The following is a 19,146-nucleotide window of genomic DNA, read 5'->3' on the forward strand; positions in this document are numbered from 1 at the left end:
AGGGCGACAGCTTGAGGCTCTGTCTCAAAAAAAAAAAAAAAGTTTGAGGTTGCTGTGAGCTGTGATGCCACAGCACTCTACTGAGGGCGACATAGTGAGACTCTCTCAAAATAAAAGAAAAAGAAAAAGGGCCTACATCTTAGTGAGACACTCAGGATATGCGTGGCACATTGAAGTTTGAGAACACTACTAACCTATTCAATATTTACCCAATTTTTACCTTTCTAAGATCCAAGCTCCCAAAAGTTCAAAATGCACTGCCTTTGTATTTGTTCAGTACTTAAAGCTCTTTCCTTAAAAGCTCGTGTATCAGCTAAAACTCCAATGGTGGTCATGAAGAGGGCAGGGGAGAGAGACCGAGGGCTGGGAGCCAGTAGAGGGAAGGACATGGCCACGACCTCAGTAAACCATGGCCGAGACCAGCTAGAATCCAGATGTCTGGAGGCTCTCACAACCTGGGTACCCTAAGGAGTCTGGGGCTTCTCCCTCAGACATTCCCTGGGACATTCTTTACTTCTAAAAGATACCACCACATGTTGACCTCTGACAGGTGGGGGACAGTAGGAAATGCCCTTGTGTACCTTGCTGTCTATCCAGGAGATCCAGGCCCCCTGGCCCCAAAGAAAAACAGGGCAAGCAGGGCTGTGCTGGAACCAAGGCCATGCCTTGCTATACCCCTGCACCCCACAACTCACCTTGCCATAAGCCGTCTTAAAAGACAGGAGGACCTGCTGCCGCTGCTTGTTGGAGCGGCTGCCCAGGCAGTCGATGATGGCCTGTTCATCCGTCCCTGGAGGAGAGGTGGGAGGGCAGGATTGGGGCCACAGGGTGCTCTGCTGCTCTGGACTCTGCTGGCATTCTAACCACACCCCATATCCATCTCTGCTACCATCACCCCTGGGGCCTGCTTCCCCCACCACAGAGCCACTGCAAAACTGCCTGGGAAATAAGGGGTAGGATTTGAGCCCCCTGGGGTCTCTTACCAAAGCCTTTCATGGCCTTCCGTAGGACCTCCGCATCTCGCAAGGGGTCAAAGCCAGAAGCATCTGTGATGGTCCCTCGGTTTCCAAACTACTTAGACAAATAGTCACAGGTAAGATGACTTGCACACTGCCTTCCCTAGGTATAAGACTGCCCAACCCCCAGACTCTGGGAACCATTTCTCCAACAGCTGAGGTACCCAAGGGCACACACTATCACCAGCGCAGAGGACTCTTCATCCAGTCTGCCTACCTTGACTGCTACCTGGCCTTGTGTTCTGGCTCTGAAGCTTCTGTCCAGCTCACGGGGATGGGGACCCACCTACATTTGAGTCCTGATCTGAGCATTGGCCCTACACCCAGGTCCTTCAGGACTGGGGCCCAGAGTCCTGATGAAAGGCCAGCCTCAGGAACAGAAGCTGTGGCCTTCCCAGGCATGTGTGAGCAGGGCACTCCTCATGGGCCTGGCCAGTGCACATGTCCTCTCCAGGCAGACTCAGGTATCCAACCTTCCTAGCCATACACAGCAGCCCCAGTGCTTCTCAAGACCGGCACCAGTTCCCTGGCACGATCCCCTAGTCTATCACCCCCTGATTTCCTGCAGACCCCAACAGCTGTGCCAATGAGCAAGCCTGAACTTCCCAGGCTGAACTGTCTGCCAGTGGACTGACTTCTTGTTGGCCAATACAAACTGGTCACCACATGGCCACACAGATAAGCTCAGAGGAAAGATGAGGGAGGGAGGATGGAGTAGGGGACTGTGTGGCAGTGCAGGGAGGAGGAAAGGGGACCCTCAGTCTAAAAATAGTCATCAAGCACATACCACCAGCCCTGCGCTTGGCTGGCTGGGCCATGTAACCATGACAATGAATTCTAGGCTCTGCAAACATGGGACTGTTCTCCAAAATGAGCCAAGATCCATCCTGGGGGAACTGCCAGCAATTTTCCCTACCCAAAGATTTTAAGATTCCTCCAAAACCTATCTGGGAGGGACTATCAAGGGGACTAAGACTAAGAGCTGCTGGGCATAAAGTCTTGGGCCCTGTGGCCTGGGCAGTAAACGCCACAGGAGGAATGGTGAGTGGAATGGAGCTGACACAACATGCGTGTGGAACGTCTAACCAAGCCGGGAAAAACAGGGCAGCTCCCCCAGGAATTAAGGAATGCAAACCAGGGGTGGCAGCCTGGGAGAAAGTGATACTCTTGCTAAAACTGGAAACTGTAGTTGGAGGCCTGAACCTTCTCTCGTCTTCCCACCCAATGGGTCACATGTCTCCAGGATTTGGGGTCCAGGCCTGGACCAAGGGTGGCACTGGGCTGGACTTACCTGGGCTGGGGCCACAGCAGGGGTAACAGTCCCAGATCCTGAGTATCCTGGGTAGCTCGGCACTGGCTGCTGCTGCTGTGCAGGGGGTGGCACTGGTAGTTGCCCAGGGTAGGTCACTGGCGGCTGTCCAGGGTAGGCCCCTGGGGGTTGCTGCCCAGGGGGTGGCATGGGCTGGCCTGGCACAGGTGCCCCTGGGTAGGGTGGATATGAGGGCATCCCAGGGGGTGGGTTTCCTCCAGGGGGTGGGTACATCCCATATGGAGGAACAGGCTGCTGAGCAGAGGGGGGCTGCCCGAATCCCCCAGGTGGTACTGGTGGGTAACCACCCCCAGGGGCCCCAGGGTACAGGTTGGGCATGTTGGCTCCTCCAAACGTCCCAGACATGTTGGCCGCCTGAAAATATACAAAGCAGAGAGCCTAAGACTAATGGGCCCAGCTGGGCCCAGTGCACTCTATCCATCTGCCCTTTCCTGACCTGACCCCTGCACAGCCCCCAGAATCTCACTCAAAGCTCCCTGCCCCACCAGCACAGCCCCCAGCACCTATGGAAGGCCTTGTCTAGGACAAGCTCTTTCCATAGTTTAACTGATTCAATCCTGATGGTGTCTTCACTTGTGAGTATGAAGTACCATTATCCCTGTTTCACAGATAACAGAATGGATTCAGAGAGGTAAAGTCACTTGCTCAAAGCTACACAGTGCAGTTAGAGCCCTGACTTAGATCTCTCTGGATCCAAACCAGAAATCTTCAACCCCTTCTGCAGGGGAGATGGCCTTCCCTCCCCAGAAAGCTGCTCCTCCCATCCCTGACCACCTGAGTAAAGGGGTCCCAGTCCAGGAAGGGGTCGGGCCTCGTCTGTAGGCATGGGGGTGGCTCCATCACATAGGCCTACTAGCACAGATGACCACTCTGGCAAGTGTGGCTCTGGTGGACTTGCTCTCACTCAGAATACAAGCCTAAACCCTTACCATGATGGCCTCTGACACCCCAGACCTTGTCTCTCTCCTGGCCCCCTCACCTCTCCACTCCAACCACACCAGCCTCCTCCTCATCCCTGGGCACTTCAGGCCCCTGCACTTAGGGGGCTGGGTTCCCTGCACATCAATAACACACACCCCTCCCTGCTGCAGATCTCTGCTCAAATATCCCCTCTCTCAGCAAGGCCAGCCCTGACCCCCAACTTAAAATCATTACCTCACATCCCTCAACCCACGTTTCTGATCCCCCTCCCCTGCTCGCCTTGTTCCCACAGCACCCACACTTCCAATAAAGCACCCACACTTCCAATAACACCCACAGTGGACTTGTGTTGCTATCTACTTCTTCCCAGAGGACGACAAGTGTGACAGGGCTGAGATTTTTGTTTATTCACATATCCTCAGTGCCTAGGAACTGGGCCTGGCACACATTAAGGTGTGTGTCAGTATATAGTTTCTACTAAACATACGTTTGTTTTCAGATATAAAATATATTATTTTAAAAGCAAAACAGTAAATAAAAGTTGCATGTCTTCCCAAGCTACCTGTCACATCCCCACCTAGGCCCAAGGGTAATAGCCCACTGTAGGTACAAGTATACACACACATGTGCAGGTGAACACTTGTACATGGCACATGTATGTACGCTCATACATACACACAAACACACACGAACACACCCTTCCACACTCCTAGCCCTATGCTGAGCTCACAAACAAGGCCCTCAATGAATGCTCGACAAGGGCACCACACCCTACCCAACCCTGCAAAGCTAAAGGGACCTGGAAGACTATCCAGTCCAAACAATTCCCCTCCCCCCCATTATACAGACAGGAAGAAAGACCCAGAGAGGAACAGTGAGCAGGTGGCAGAACCCTGGTAAACATCCAAATGTTCTCAGGTACTGCTTGGCACACTCACATCCCAGCAGACACACACAGACACTCTGGAGCCCAGAGAGCCAGAGGCCCCCATCCCTTTGGTCGCCCCAGGAGCAGCCTCAGCAGCGGGGCTGGACTCACCATTCCTGCGAGGTAGTCCTGGTTGAACTGCCCTGCATAGTTGCCCACATTATCCAGCCCAATGGGAGGCATGCTGGGAGGAGGGTAGCCAGCACTTCCCCAGGCACCACCACCTAGAAGCAACACCAAGCCTTTAGACCCATGTCTGTCCCCTGTCAGGTGGGAAGGGACAGAGACGTAAGCTCCCACACAGTCAGGAAGGGAGGCCGAGCAGGCTTAGGCCTCTGGACAGCACTGCAGGCCACAAGGAGACAGAGGAAGAGAAGAAACCTTCTGCTCTTTCCAGGGAGAAAAGACCCTCTATAAGGTATTAAGGAAATAAAGAGGGCCCAGGGCAGGCTCTGCCCTCCCAAGCTCACTGTCACAGAGAGAGAGGACAGACACAGGATAACTGCTTGGGACACCACACTGAGCCCCTGACAACAGCAAGACAGGGAGTGCTGAGAACTCCCATGTGATGCAAAGGTATGGATGGGGGTCCTCCCAGTTTGGCGATTTGCTATGACAAATATGTAAAAAGGATGGAAAGGCCGGGCACAGTGGCTCACACCTGTAATCCTAGCACTCTGAGAGGCCAAGGAGTATGGATTGCTTGAACTCAGGAGTTCTAGACCAGCCTGAGCAACAGTAAGACCCCGCCTCAGTGCTGGCTACCCTGAGGGTAGCAGCTCAGGCACCCTCAACAGTAAGACCCCGCCACTATAGTCCCAGCTACTTGGGAGGCTAAGGCAAAAGAATTGCTCAAGCCCAAGAGTTTGAGGTTGCCATGATACCACAACACTCTACCCAGGGCAACAAAGTGAGACTCTCTCTCTCTTGTTTGAGACAGAGTTTGACCATGTCACCCTTGGTAGAGTGCCATGGCGTCATAGTTTACAGCAACCTGAAACTCTTGGGCTTAAGCAATTCTCTTGCTTCAGCCTCCCTAAGAGCTGAAACTACCGGTACCTGCCACATCCGGCAGCTATTTTTGTTGTGGTGGTTGTTGTAGTTGTCACTGTTGTTTAGCAGGCCCAGGCCACGTTTGAACCTGCCAGCCCTAGTATATGTGGCTGGCGCCCTAACCACTGAGCAACAGGTGACAAGCCCAGAGACTCTCTCTTTAAAAAAAAATAAATAAATAAAAATTAAAAATTAAAAATCATGGAGAAGCAGGATGAAAGGAGATGGGGCTGGGTCATAGAAAACACTGGTCCACAAGAGACAGGAGGAAACTGATGAAAAGCTAAGCCCTGAACCAGCTAGACGGGTATAAGCCTTAGAGCCAGGTTCTCTCTGTTCTGGGTTCACATCCTGTTAGAAGCATCCCCATCCACAAGTCCAGGACTGTGGGAACTCAGGGCAGATGTTCCCTGATCCCCATCTCTTCTCTCTCTTGCTGCTCAGAGGCTGCTCAGCTGTGCCAGGGAAGGTGGCAGGAGCGGGATTTCTACTGGAGAGAAAAAAGGAGCCCAGTGCTGGCACACCTGGGGCAGGCTCATTCAGAGGAAGGTGCCCTGGGACAGTGGCTGGGCTACCTCCCTGGCTGGACCTGTTTACGTGTAAAATGGGAGGGAGGGTCCAAATGACCTGCAGGCCCTGGGTCCTCAGACTAGAGGAAATGAATGACACCTGAGGGTGAGGGCAGCCACTCAGGCACCCTCAGCAAGACCAGCTTGGGAATGGCCTCGTCTCCCCTGCTCCCAGGAGTCCCCATGTTCCCTTTCCTACCATTGGGGCCAAATCTCACACCAGGAAAACTAGGAAAGTCCTGGCAGAGAAGACAACATCTAGGTGTGAGGAGAAGCCCCACAGCTGGGGCCGGGTCCTGCCCACCTGACTATGTGGTTACAGCCTCACCCCATCAGCCAGCTCCTGGCAGCCACAGCAAGTGACATTTGATTCTTGTGACTGCCTCTTCCTCCTCCCTCAGCAGGAGGGACCCTCAATGCTGCACAACCAAGCACCATGAGCACAAGGTAGGAGTGACAAGGGGCAATCACTGCTCAGCAACTCTTTGAAGGACATGGTGCCAGAGGCTTTACCGGGCTATGTCATCAGTATCCAGGACAGCCCAGGGAAGGAAAGAACCTTGAAGCCATTTTCCAAAGAAAACAGTCTCAAAGAAGTGAAGGCATGTGCCCTCTGTTGTCAGTGAGTAGGGCAAGAGGCCCAGTCCTGGCCTGGTCGCAGGCCTTCCAGAGCCAGCTTCAAACCCTGTCCTCCCTGGGGCCAGCCCTGCTGGTACTCTTTCTCCAGCCCTACCCCACGTGGCGATCCCTCTGTTCCCACACTGGGCTGGGCTGTGGGGAGGCTGGGGAGTGAGGAAAGTGTAATTCCCACCCTCTCCACTCCTGCCACTGCACACAGGGGCTGTCCACCCTGGCCCCACCCAGACCCCCTTACCTGGTGGAGCTGGTGGGTAGCCGCCTGCTGGCGGGGGATAGCCTGGATAGCTCATGGTCAGATCTGGAAGGAAGAGGAAAGCATGCTCAGTCTCTGCCTGGGAGCCCCACAGCAGGCCTGCAGAGGCAGCATCACAAGGGAACAGCAACTGGGCCCCCGCTGGAGAAGCTGCAGCAGGCTCGAGTCACAGCAGCCCAGTTTACCCTCTCCTGCCAAGTCCTCGAGTTAGAAACCACATCCCAGTGACTTCTGTCAGGCCCACAACCCGGCCCCACCCACAGCTGCAGAAGGAATCACCACCCACGAACCTGGAGGATTCCCTGAAAACCCCTCTGGCCTAAGCTTCAGTAAGCCCACCTCTGCTGACGACACAGCAGAGGACCTGCTCTCCAACCTTGGAACCAAGGAGCACGCTGCCTCATTCTCAGGGCTCCAGTCTGTCTGTATTTGTCTTCCAGGGGAAGCTAGAGCCCCCATGTTCAAGGGCCTAGCCTACAGACCACAGCTGTCCAGCCACCCCCAATGTGGATCTGACCAAGCTACTCTCTTCCTTCTCCAACCTCTGGTTCATCCAGCAAGGGGACCTGCTAAGGTATGGAGTCACTATTCCTAAAGAAGGGCCCTCAGGAGGCTCGTTGGATGCCAGGTAGCAGTCAGGGCAAATGAGGCAGCACCACCCTGTTTCTGAGAGGAAGCAGCGAATGCTGAGAGAGAGCAAGTGACTTGCAGATTGGTCACTAAGGGAGGAGAGAGGCTGGGAACTCAGGGCTCTTGTTTGCTGGTTCCAGGCAGAACACCTGCTCTCACAAAGTCCCTCTGTACCCTGATCCCTTGGCAGTGTCCCATGCCAATTAAACTGCCCAGGAGGGATACAGCCACTCAAAGATCCGTGCCATCTGTCCACTCTCAGTAACAGCAGCTGCAGCTGCAGTGTGCAGGGTTGCCGATGGGGTGGGAGGAAGCCCTTGGGCTCCCTCAACAAACACACCCGCTGGCCCCGGGTAAGTGGCTTCTCCTTACACCAGTGGTTCTCAATCCGTGGGTCATGACCCCTTTGTAACAATGGAAATACATGGCAGCGTTAGGAAGGTTGAGAACCACTGCCTTACACACTGGGTCTCAGACTGCAATGTTCATCAGCATCACCTGGAGGGAATGTTAAAGCACATGGCTGGGCTCCAGTCCCCAGAGTTTCTGAGTCAGCAGAACCAGAATCTGCACCTTGGGTAAGTTCCCAGGCAATGTTACTGGTCCAGAAACTTCACTTTGATAACCATTGTTCTGAACACTTTATCCACCTATGTGCCTTCCTATCTACGCCAAAGAACTGGGCCTGCTATTTTTATGGAAGCTGACAGACTTCCTGAAGATTCCACTGGCCCCTGCAGGGTGGGGCTGGCTCTCAGCCCTGTGGATATGGTCAAGTGTTTTGGTCAGTGGGTGCAGAGGTGACTATAGCAAAGCAATGAGCCCAGTCGCCTTGGAGTGAGCTGGAATTGGCTACCTTTAGTGCAGACCAAAGACCTTTCCCCTTGCATAGCTTTAATTTTCTGAGGCCCTAAGCAAGTGGCAGTTGAGGTTCCCCAGTGATACTGCCTTCAGAGAGGGTGTGACGTCCCTACTGCTAAACAGACGTCCCGAGGTTTAGCACGTCCCTACTGCTAAACAGGCCATCAGCACATAACTCTCCTGGGCCTGCCCATAGCCCGACCCTTCTGCCCAGCTTCTGCCAGACACTCGGACATCACTGGTGAGGAAAGAGCCTGGGGGAAGTGAATGATAAGTAGGCCAGAACCCTTCTGATAGGAAGAACTATCCCACAGGAGAGCAGGGTGAGCTGCCACTGTGTCTCTGATACCTCCCCCTCTGTAGATACCACTCTGACCACCAGAGACCCACTCTGCACTCCTCATCTCCCAGAGGAATGAGGCCCAAGGCTCCATCCACAGCCAGGCAGAGGGAAAAAAAAACCCAAAACAGAAGTTGGATACCAACATGTTCCTCGCACCAAATAAATTTTAGCCAGTCCAAAGATTTCCATGCAAGAAAGAAGTAACCTCAAACTCAAAAGGACTTAAAGTAAAATTTATGCATGATAACAAACAAGTAAGGAAAACAACATAAAGAGAAATGACAAGCTTAGGAAGTTTTAAAGTAAGAAAAAGACCAATAATCATTAGAGAAACTGTCAGATGACAGACAGTTACAAAAAAAGAACTAAAGAAGTCCACCTTCACTAATGTGCTAAAAGAGTCACCAACTAAAAATAGAGACATTGGGCAGTGCCTGTGGCTCAGTGAGTAGGACGCCAGCCCCATATACTGGGGGTGGGAGGTTCTAACCTGGCCCCAGCCAAACTGCAACAGAAAATAGCCAGGCGTTGTGGCAGGTGCCGGTGGTCCCAGCTACTCGGGAAGCTGAGGCATCAGAATCGCCTAAGTCCAAGAGCTGGAGTTTACTGTGAGCTGTGACACGCACTCTACCGAGGGTGACAAAGTGACTCTATCTCTAAAATAAATAAATAAATAATAAAAATAGAGATGTCAATGTTAAAAATGACACAGCTTTGCCCAGCAACCCTACTTCTAGAAATATTTTTCTGCTCGGCACCTGTGGCCCAAGTGGCTAAGGTGCCAGCCACATACACCTAAGGTGGCGGGTTCGAATCCAGCCCAGGCCCGCCAAACAACAATGACGGCTGCAACCAAAAAACAGCCAGGTGTTGTGGCGGGTGCCTGTAGTCCCAGCTATTCGGGAGGCGGAGGCAGGATAATCCCTTGAGCCCAGGAGTTGGAGGTTGCTGTGAGCTGTGATACCATATCACTCTACCCAGGGGACAGCTTGAGGCTCTGTCTCAAAAAAAAAGAAAAAAAGAAATATTTTTCCCAGACACACACACTCACACCTGTGAAATGACAAACGGACACAGATTTTACTGTAGCACTGCCTGTAACAACATTAATTCCATAAACATCCACTAGTGAGGCTGGTTAAATACATCAAGACAGATCCCCACAATGGATACACTGTAGCTATTTTCAAAATGGGCCTCCCTCTATATATGGAGATAGCAAATGACCACCATTATTAATCAAGGTACAATACTGTGTGTATTAAGCTAATTTTAAATAATCCAGAAACAAAGTAGGTGGCTCAGATGTACGTACACATCCCTGGAATGATGCACAAGGAACTGGGTAACACTGGTGTCTCTGCTAGAGAATAGGCGCCCCGTTTATACACACACCCTTTGCACTTCTGCCACATGCATGTACTACTATTTTAAAAACTTTCAAAAGGCCCAATTCAAGTGGGAATTTCCAAGCTCACTTGAGGCCACCCGCTCCTGGCCTCAGAGTTGTGGCTGCTCTTCCAAGAACTAAAGCAAGGCACACAAAGTCCATTCAGTTCAAGGCAGTGCCACGTAGAACCAGAGGGATAGCAGGCCAGCCTCCCCCTGCACAGGGTGACAGCGCTCATTCATGGTGCAGCTTTTAGCCAGCTCCGTGGCAAGAGTCAGCATCTGCCTCCTGGTGAGGAGCTCTGCGGGGAGGACCCAGGTGGAATCCCACCGCATCGGCTGCGGTCCTGCCTCCCCGGGCCCCTCCCCCACCCCAAGACACATTTCTAGTCCTCCCTGCCTCTGAAAGAACAGCCTCATTTTTCCCACAGGAAATAGCTCCAAGCTCCCCATTCTTTATTTTTTGGAACCAAAGGCCCCAGGTGTGGTATAAAAAGCACAGGACAGGACCATCGCCTCCTTCCTCCCTCGGACACAGTTCCCCAACTCCCTGGATGGGTACATGTGGGTTTTCTGGATGAGGAGACCTTATGCAGGTTCCCTTAGGTTCTGGCTGTTGTTCCAGCCTGCTGAGATCTCCTGTGATTCTGACCTACTTCAAATATTTTTGCACTCTCTCGGGTTTGTCTCATGTTCATATATCCACGTGGTAAGTGTGGCAGTTGTGTTCTTCCAAGTACCCAATACGAAAGGGCCAACAGTGGGCACTCCTAAACTGTCACACCGGCAACTCCCTGGCTCGATGTCAGCCACACAGTGCCACTGTGAGTCAGGCATTCAACCAGCTACCCCCATCTAAACACCACATCCCAGCGCCATTTACCCACCGGATGTAAGTGAGAGTTCTTTTTTTTTTTTTTTTTTGAGACAGAGCCTCAAGCTTTCCTCCTGGGTAGAGTGCCGTGGCATTACAGCTCACAGCAACCTCCAACTCCTGGACTCAAGCAAGTCTCTTGCCTCTGCCTCCCAAGTAGCTGGGACCACAGGCGCCCGCCACATCACCTGGCCATTTTTTGGCTGCAGCCGTCATTGTTGTTTGGCGGTCCGGGCTGGGGATTCGAACCCGCCACCTTAGGTGTACGTGGCTGGCGCCTTAGCCGGTTGAGCTATAGGTGCCGAGCCATAAGTGAGAGTTCTAACATCTAACATACAGACCAAGAGCCCTTCCTAATTATCGCCAGGAAAAAAAGAAACACAGCCCAGTACCTGGGGCGGCCTGCCAGTGGACACAGCTCCCAGCACCTACCTCTCTCCTCTCCAACTACCCATGTTCTAGGAGGCTGCAGGCCAGCATGCAACTCCCGGACTCACAGAATCTACATTCTTCTCCCTTTTCTGAAAATTAAAAAATTAGTCAATTGTCCAGTTTTCTGGTAACTTTGGTCTCTGAGTTTTCTCAAAAGAGGCCACCACCAGGGACTGTCCCTGGAAAGAACAAGGCACCCCAGGTCTGCCATATCCAGGCTTGGCAGCACTTTCAGGGACCTCACCTTCCCCTCCCAACCAGGTCTAACCCCCATTCTCCATAAAAGAAGGGAAAACAGTAAATTCTAATGGGTGAATCTGCTTTCTTCTGGCATCCATGAGCTGCACACCTTCCACCATGACCAGGGCTGGGCCCTACTTTTGTCACCCTGTTTGCAGGGAGGCTGGCCTGCTGGCTGCATGGATGAGGGGTGTACTTGACATTGCTGGTACACTCTGACAGGCCAGGGAACACCCCCAGTTCTGTGCCCACTCCCCATCACAGTGCTCTGACACAGGAACTCTCTGGAGAGGGCCTCCTGCACACACAGGCAGCTGGCCTCCGAAGGATCGCTGCTGTTCTCAGAAACCTGCCTCTGGGGAACTTCTGGCCTCTGGTCCTGCCTCTCAGGGCATGCTGCAGCATAAATACCACCTTTCCCTTCCTCACTGGTAGCATGTGCCTGCAGCTGGGCACTCAACTCTATCCAGCTGCGGCCCTCTCCAGCTAAATCGCTGCTTCTATAAAACAGTCACCTATTGGGCTTGTTAAAACAGGAATGGCCGGACCTCAGCTCCAGAATCTGATCAGTGGGTCTGAGGCAGAGTCCAAGAAGCTGCATTTCCAATATACTTCCAGCTGCTATTGGCACTGCTTGCCTGGGCACACTTGGTGTAGCAGTGCTTTACACGTGGACAATCACCTGGGGAACTCACTAACCACACCCAGGCCTTGGCCCCTATGAATCTGGGCCCTTCAACCAGGGACAGGCCAAAGAATCAGAAATGCAAACAAGTATACATACCCCATCCCTGTAACTGATATAACTGATTTCTTCAGGCCACACTATAAGAAATGCTCTTTCCTCTAAGGCATTTGGACACTCAATAGCCCGTCTGACCTTGCAGTCCTCTTCCCAGCAGTAAGCTCCAAGGACAAGCAGCAGGCCCAGGCAGCTCAGCACTGCAGCAAAAATCAGCCTCTGAGCACTCAGGGAATGTTGAAAGAATAGAGTAGCTGCCTGGGGGCTTCTCAGGGACTGCGAAGGGGCTGGTTCCCCACAGTCGTGTGTCCATTAACACACCATTTCATTCCAAGGGCTCCACCAGGCCCTCACTGGAGGCCCTGAACACAGGGATCTAACAATGCAGTGCTGGGACAGGAGGCAAAAGTGTCCAGAACAAGAAGGGCCTCATTCCACCCACCCCGCCACCCATTCCCACAGTGGGAAGCCTTGGCCTTGGCCATCCCAGCAGCGGGAGGTAGAGATGCCAGCTCCAGTCAGCAGCAAGGCCTGGCCATGTGCATCTTCTGGCATCCTGCCTGACTTCCAGGATGTGGAAATGAAGCCAGCAGCACTGCCATACCTAGCACTTGGGTATAGAAGTGTCCTCCCCAAAGGGCAGCACAGGGATAATGTGGGGACAGAAGCTGCGCCAGGCGAATGCTGTGAAGCATCAGCCCTGGGCCGGATGCCACAGAGCAGGAGTCCTCCTGCCCCTCAGTGGCCAGCAGCAAACCAAGCTGGCCTGGACTGGAATGGGCACTTTCATGGGAGGCTCCTCCACTGGCTTTCCCTAGCCTGGTGGCTCAAATATTCCTTTGTGTACTAATTTGTGTGTGTGTGTACTAATTTTTAAACTAAATTCTAATCTGCTCTTTAGTATTTTTATTTTTGAGACAGAGTCTCACTGTGGCACCCTCAGTAGAGGCTGTGGCATCATAGCTCACAGCAACCTCAAACTCCTGGGCTGAAGTAATTCTCTTGCCTCAGCCTCCCACGTAGCTGCGACTACAGGCGCCCACCACAACGCCCAGCTATTTTTTGTCTATTGTCATTGTTACTTAGCTGGCCTGAACCAGGTTCGAACCCACCAGCCTTGGAGTATGTGGCCAGCACCATAACCACTGTGCTACGGGCGCAAAGCCCCTAATCTGTTTTTAACCAAACTTTAAATATATGGTTGGTATAATGTGCTCCCCAAAGTTCATGTGTTAGAAACTTAATCCTCAATGCAACAGTGTTGAGAGATGAGACCTATAAGAGATACTAGGTCATGACTCAGGGCCCTACCCTCATGGATAGATTGCTGTCTTTATCAAGAAAGTGGGTTTCTTATAAAGTGAGTTTGGGGTGCTCTCTCATCCAAGTGATGTCTTCTGCAATGTTATGAAGCAGCATAAGGCCCTCACCAGATCTTCCCAGCCTCCAGAACTGTGAGCCAATAAACTTCTATCGCTTGTAAATCACCCGGTCTGTGATGTTCTGTTATAGCAGCACAAGACAGACTAAGACAATAGGTTAGCCATCAGCTTTAATAACCCCTGTTGATTCAGGTTTTTTTTTTTAAATAAAAAGAAAAAAAGACAAGTCACAGAACAGGAAAAGAATATTTGTAAGAGATACATCTCATAAAGGGGCTCTTGTCCAAAATACACGAAGAACTCGTAAAACTCAACAAGAAGGCCAGGCACGGTGGCTCACACCTATAATCCTAGCACTATGGGAGGCTGAGATGGGTGGATTACTTGAGCTCTCAAGTTGGAGACCAGCCTGAGCAAGAGCAAGAACCCATCTCCACTAAAAATAGAAAAACTGAGACAACAGGATTGCTTAAGCCCAAGAGTTGGAGGTTGCTGTGAGCTATGAAGATGCCACTCTATCCAAGATTACACCTTGGGATTCTGTCTCAAAAAAAAAAGAGAAAAGAAACCACATGATTGTAAAAACAGGGAAACGATCTGAGCCGACATCACCAAAGAGGATATACAAGGCAAGTAAGCACATGAAAAATCTCAACATGTCATCAAGTAACTGTAAATTAAAACAATATACCATCACATACCTGTTAGAAAGGCCAAAATCCAAAACCCTTATAAAACCAGATACTGCTGAGGACGTGGACCAACAAGAACTCTCAGTCACCGCTGGTGGGAATATAAAATGGGACAACCACTCTGGAAGACACTTTGGCAGCTTCTGACAAAACTAAACATAATTTCACCAAGAATCTAGCAATCACACTCATATTTGCCCAAATGAGATGAAAACTTGGGCCCACACACAAAGACCTGCAGGTGGATGTTCGCAGTAGTTTTATTCGTAATTGCCAAAACTTGGAAGCAACCAAGATGTCCTTTAGTAGGTGAATGATAAACTGCGGTACGTTCAGACAGTGAACATTAGTCAGTACTAAAAAGAAATGAGCTATCAAGCCATGAAAAGACACAGATATATATACGCACAGTCAACGCAGATTGCTGCTGAGTGAAAGAAGCCAACCTGAAAAGGCTGCACACTGGATAATGCCAACTATACGACATTCCGGAAAAGGCAAAACTATGACAACAGTAGGAAGGCCAGTGGCTGCCAGTGGATGTTGATGGGGGACACTGAGAGGTCAGGGTAAGGATGGGGGAACAGTTGAAGCACAGAGGAACTCAAGGGCAGTGCAGCTATTCTCTATGACATGACAATGGTGAGCACATGTCATTATATATTAGACAAAACCCTAAAGTAAACTATGAACTTTAGGGATTAATGATGTATCCACACTGGTTCCCTGCAAAAATGCGCCACTGAGGGGCAGTCCTGCTTAGGGGGGTGCTGTGCAAGTGTACAGGGAGGACGGACATGGGAACCCTAGTTTCCACTCTACTTTGCTGTGAACCTAAAACTGTGCTAAAAAGTAATTTTATTTAAAAAATAAAAGGAATACAAGCACACTGTAGGGAAATTCAAGCAGAACAAAGTGAAAAGCAAAAGTCACTCTTCTTTCTGTAAAGGTCACTGCTGAGCAGTTTCTAATGGATAATTCAAGACACACACATAAATACACACAGAGAAATGCATATGTGTGCATATGTTATATAAAAAGTATATGTAGTATATGCTTCTTATTTATTTATTTTTTTGAGACAAAGTCACTGTGTCACCCTCCGTAGACTGCCGTGGCATTACAGCTCATGGCAACCTCAAACTCTTAGGCTTAAGCAATTCTCTTGCCTCAGCCTCCCAAGCAGCTGGAACTACAGGTACCCACCACAATGCCCAGCTATTTTTTGGTTGCAGGCCCTGGCCAGGCTTGAACACACCAACCTCAGTATATGTGGCCAGTGCCCTACTCACTGAGCTAAGGGAGCCAAGCTATACATAGTACGTGCTTTTTAAAAACAGGAAAGAGATTTACTTGCACATCTGCAAACTTTCTTCCCTCCAGCACAAAGCTACATTCCTGTGTAACAGTCCCTGTGATATTATGACATAACAAGAAATATTATTTATTTGTAAGCCTTGTGGGACTGAACCCTTTAACTTGCAGGGTCTGCACACACTCCAGGCAAGGCCAGAATTGAACTGAACTGTGGGATACCCAGCCTGTGTCAGACAATTAGTCAGTGTGAGCAACACCCCCAACACATACACAACTGGTCACAGGAGTGAAGTTCTGAGAGTGCTACGAGGACAGACGGCAAGACAGTTTTGTTTGGGGTTTTCCCCCTTCTCAGGCCACATTCCCGCCTGGTGCACCTCTTGGTGCAGTTTGAGGCGGTAAGGAATTGGCCAGCCCTGAGCAGGTCTATGCGGGTCCTGGCCTCTATCCCAGCTGGGTATTATTCCCTGGATCACCAGGAAGAAAAGAAGGCAACAACCCAGAGCAAGGTGCAGACGGGGGCCTAAAGTCTGAAACACAAGACAGAAGGTCCTCGGCAAGACACAAATGTCTATTTAATTAAGTAGCCTAGCTCTAAGAATCTCACCCAGAAAAGGATCTCAACCAAGGACCTGAGGCCAGATCTCCCTAGTCCCATGGGCATCCCCTCTTATGACCCTTCCTTCCTCTAGGGCAGTGGTTCTCAACCTGGGGGTCACAACCCCTTTGTAACAATGAAAATACATCCTGCATATCAGATATTTACATTACGATTCATAACAGTAGCAAAATTACAGTTATGAAGTAGCAAGGAAAATAATTTTATGGTTGGGGGTCACCACAACATAAGGAACTGTATTAAAGGGTCGCAGCAATAAGAGGCATTAGAAGGTTGAGAACCACTGCTCTAGGGTCTTACTTTCAAAGTGGACCTCTTTCAGCTTTCACCCAAAACCATAGACTTACAGACTCACAAATATCCACGCTGAAAGGGATCTCAGAGATTATCTAGTCTCCAACCCCCTCTGTTTTATAGCTAAAATTCCCCCAGGGACATGGCTAACTCAAATCACAAACGTGCAAGGGAGAGTTCTGCGACAGGACGTGGCTGGCTGGCAGCTAACACAGTGCCTGCCTTCCTCCCCTCACGGAGCTGATCATAAAAGCTGTGACCCTTTCAGCTCAAGCTGGGCTGGCTTATTGGGTGGTCCCTATTCCTGCCCTTGGTGACTGACCTACACTAAGACCCCCTGCTCCAAGGGCAGAAGGAGATACTGCACTAAACGTGCTTTGAACTGGGGTCTGCTAAGTCATCCCCATGACTGGAAGGTTCTAGAAACAGTATACCTTGGTTCATACCACTCCACCCCTCGTATAGAGGAAGAGGGAAGGCAGACACAGCCTGAGCTCCACCCCACAACCCCATGAAAAGGCAGCTGTAGGAGCTGGCCCAGTACATAACACACACAAGGCTGGCTGTGGGATTCCAAGAAGCAAACCACAGTAGAGGCACTGATTAATGATGACTGACAGTTCTTAAAACTTTTTGCTAAGAAGAATACATACAAAACAGAATGGTACAATAAATAGCCATCCTTTAGCTTCAACGATTACTACCTCAAGGTCAATTTTGATCCATCTTGACCCCACCCATTTCTCTGTATAATTGTGAAGAAAATCCCAGACATGGTATATTATTTCTTTTTCTTTTCTTTTTTTTTGGAGACAAAGTTTCACTTTGTGGTCCTCGATAGAGCATTGTGGTTTTGTAGCTCACAGCAACTTCAAACTCCTGGGCTCAAGTCATCTTCTTGTCTCAGCCTCCCGAGTAGCAGGGATTACAGGTGCCCACTGCAAGGACCGGCTACTTTTTTTTTTTAGAGATGGGGTCTCGCTCTTGCTCAAGGCAGTCTCAAACTCCTGAGTTCCAATAATCCACCCACCTCATGCTAGGATTACAGGCATGAGCCACTGCGCGTGGCCCATAGTATATGATTTCATCCCTAGTTGTTCATATTACTAAATACTAGGAATTTTAAACACAAATATATACAGATTCGCCTCAACTTATAACAGCATTACACCTTGCTGAACTCATTTGAAGGTAAAAAATATGATGAAGTCAAAACGCATTTAATGCTAGTAACACAGCAGCCTGAGATTTATTATGGTTCAACTTAATGAACCATATTACGATGGAGCAAAAGTGATACAAATTCAGTACAAACCATACTCTTAACATAAAGTTGAAAATCATACGTCAAACACCGTTAAGTTGGGGGTCATTTGTGTGTGTGTGTGCGCGCTCGCACGCATGCATGTGTGCACTTATATAATTAAAACATAGCTGGAACTCTAAGTTAAGATTAGACTTGTAAGGCAGCAGAAGATACAAGCACTGATTCATCTTAGAAGAAGCGGGAGCTTGGACACTTGAGGGGTCACCTGTCAACACAAGAAAGTCAGAAAACCAACCTCCCCAGGACCTTTCCTTTCCCTGGAACAGGAGGTGCTAGTGAGTGGTGACCCTCCCAGTCATCTGTGAATGTTGCATTCCAGAGCACTGGACAAACATACAGGCTAGCGGCCTTGTTTACCACTATTACCCCAGTACCCAACTTCATGTGTACCCCATACATGCAGCTCCAAGAACAGATGGACATTTGTGGCCTGGCTTCTACTTTGCCAGTTAGTAGCTGAGTGCACTTGGCCTTATCACTTCATATCCCTGAACTTCAATTTTCTCCTTTATCACCCCTTCTTTCACTTGCTCCTAAGATCATTTAAGTATCAAAAGACCGGCCCCAGGACAAGGAACAACATAATATACACTTATAAATCCAAGGCTCTTAGCCAGAACATTAACCTCCCCCAATAAGCCCATTTGCATTTTGGCTTTCTGTGGGGCAGGACCCACCTGGCACATGATAGTCAACTCTGACAGCAGCCAGACCACTACAGGTACTTACAGCAAAGGTGATCCAAACATTTCCCCCAGGCTTCAAGTCCATTCACTTTCACTATAAAGCTGCTTACTTATGAGCTCCGACCATCCAGGTCCCCCAAAAGCCTTACTCAGATCTAACCAGGACTCCTACCCCAGCTCAGTCTTGCTACAGAGAAGCAAGCGGCATGAGACACACAAAGCTCATTCTTCCTGGACTGTGCTCTCTGACACCAGCGTTATGCCTTGCAAGTTGTGAAGTTAGCAGATACACAGTTAAAAGAGAGAAATAAAGAGATACTCACTGTCTAAAAAGTTTAGAAAATGCTGACTTCTACAGATAGTCATGCATTATAACTACTACATCCCCTTCTGGGAAACTACCAATTCACAATAGCATAATAAATGCTCTCAGAAGTCCTATAACATAAGTGGCTGCTCCAATTCCCCAAACTAGCAGGGCGCAGTGGTTCTTGCCCATAATCAGCACTTTGGAGGTACTTTAAGGAGGATGGGGCTCGGCGCCTATAGCTCAACCGGCTAAGGCGCCAGCCACGTACACCTAAGGTGTTGGGTTCGAATCCCCAGCCC

General features: G+C 50.2%; 1 protein-coding gene across 1 annotated transcript in view; it reads right to left on the reverse strand.

The window, feature by feature from the left end:
* The window catches only part of ANXA11 (annexin A11), a 54,301-nt gene that overhangs the window by 13,698 nt on the left and 21,457 nt on the right, over positions 1 to 19,146 (reverse strand). The window contains exons 2-6 of the mRNA XM_023509603.1: positions 6,692 to 6,754; positions 4,307 to 4,419; positions 2,308 to 2,700; positions 984 to 1,071; positions 470 to 790 (exon numbers count right to left, since the gene is read on the reverse strand). Coding sequence (XP_023365371.1) covers positions 470 to 790; positions 984 to 1,071; positions 2,308 to 2,700; positions 4,307 to 4,419; positions 6,692 to 6,746 — 970 coding nt within the window. The 5' untranslated portion in view covers positions 6,747 to 6,754. The remainder of the gene's footprint in view (positions 1 to 469; positions 791 to 983; positions 1,072 to 2,307; positions 2,701 to 4,306; positions 4,420 to 6,691; positions 6,755 to 19,146) is intronic.

This window comes from Otolemur garnettii, unplaced genomic scaffold (assembly GCF_000181295.1).
Source record: "Otolemur garnettii isolate 467f Iridium unplaced genomic scaffold, OtoGar3 scaffold00008, whole genome shotgun sequence".
NCBI lineage: Eukaryota > Metazoa > Chordata > Mammalia > Primates > Galagidae > Otolemur > Otolemur garnettii.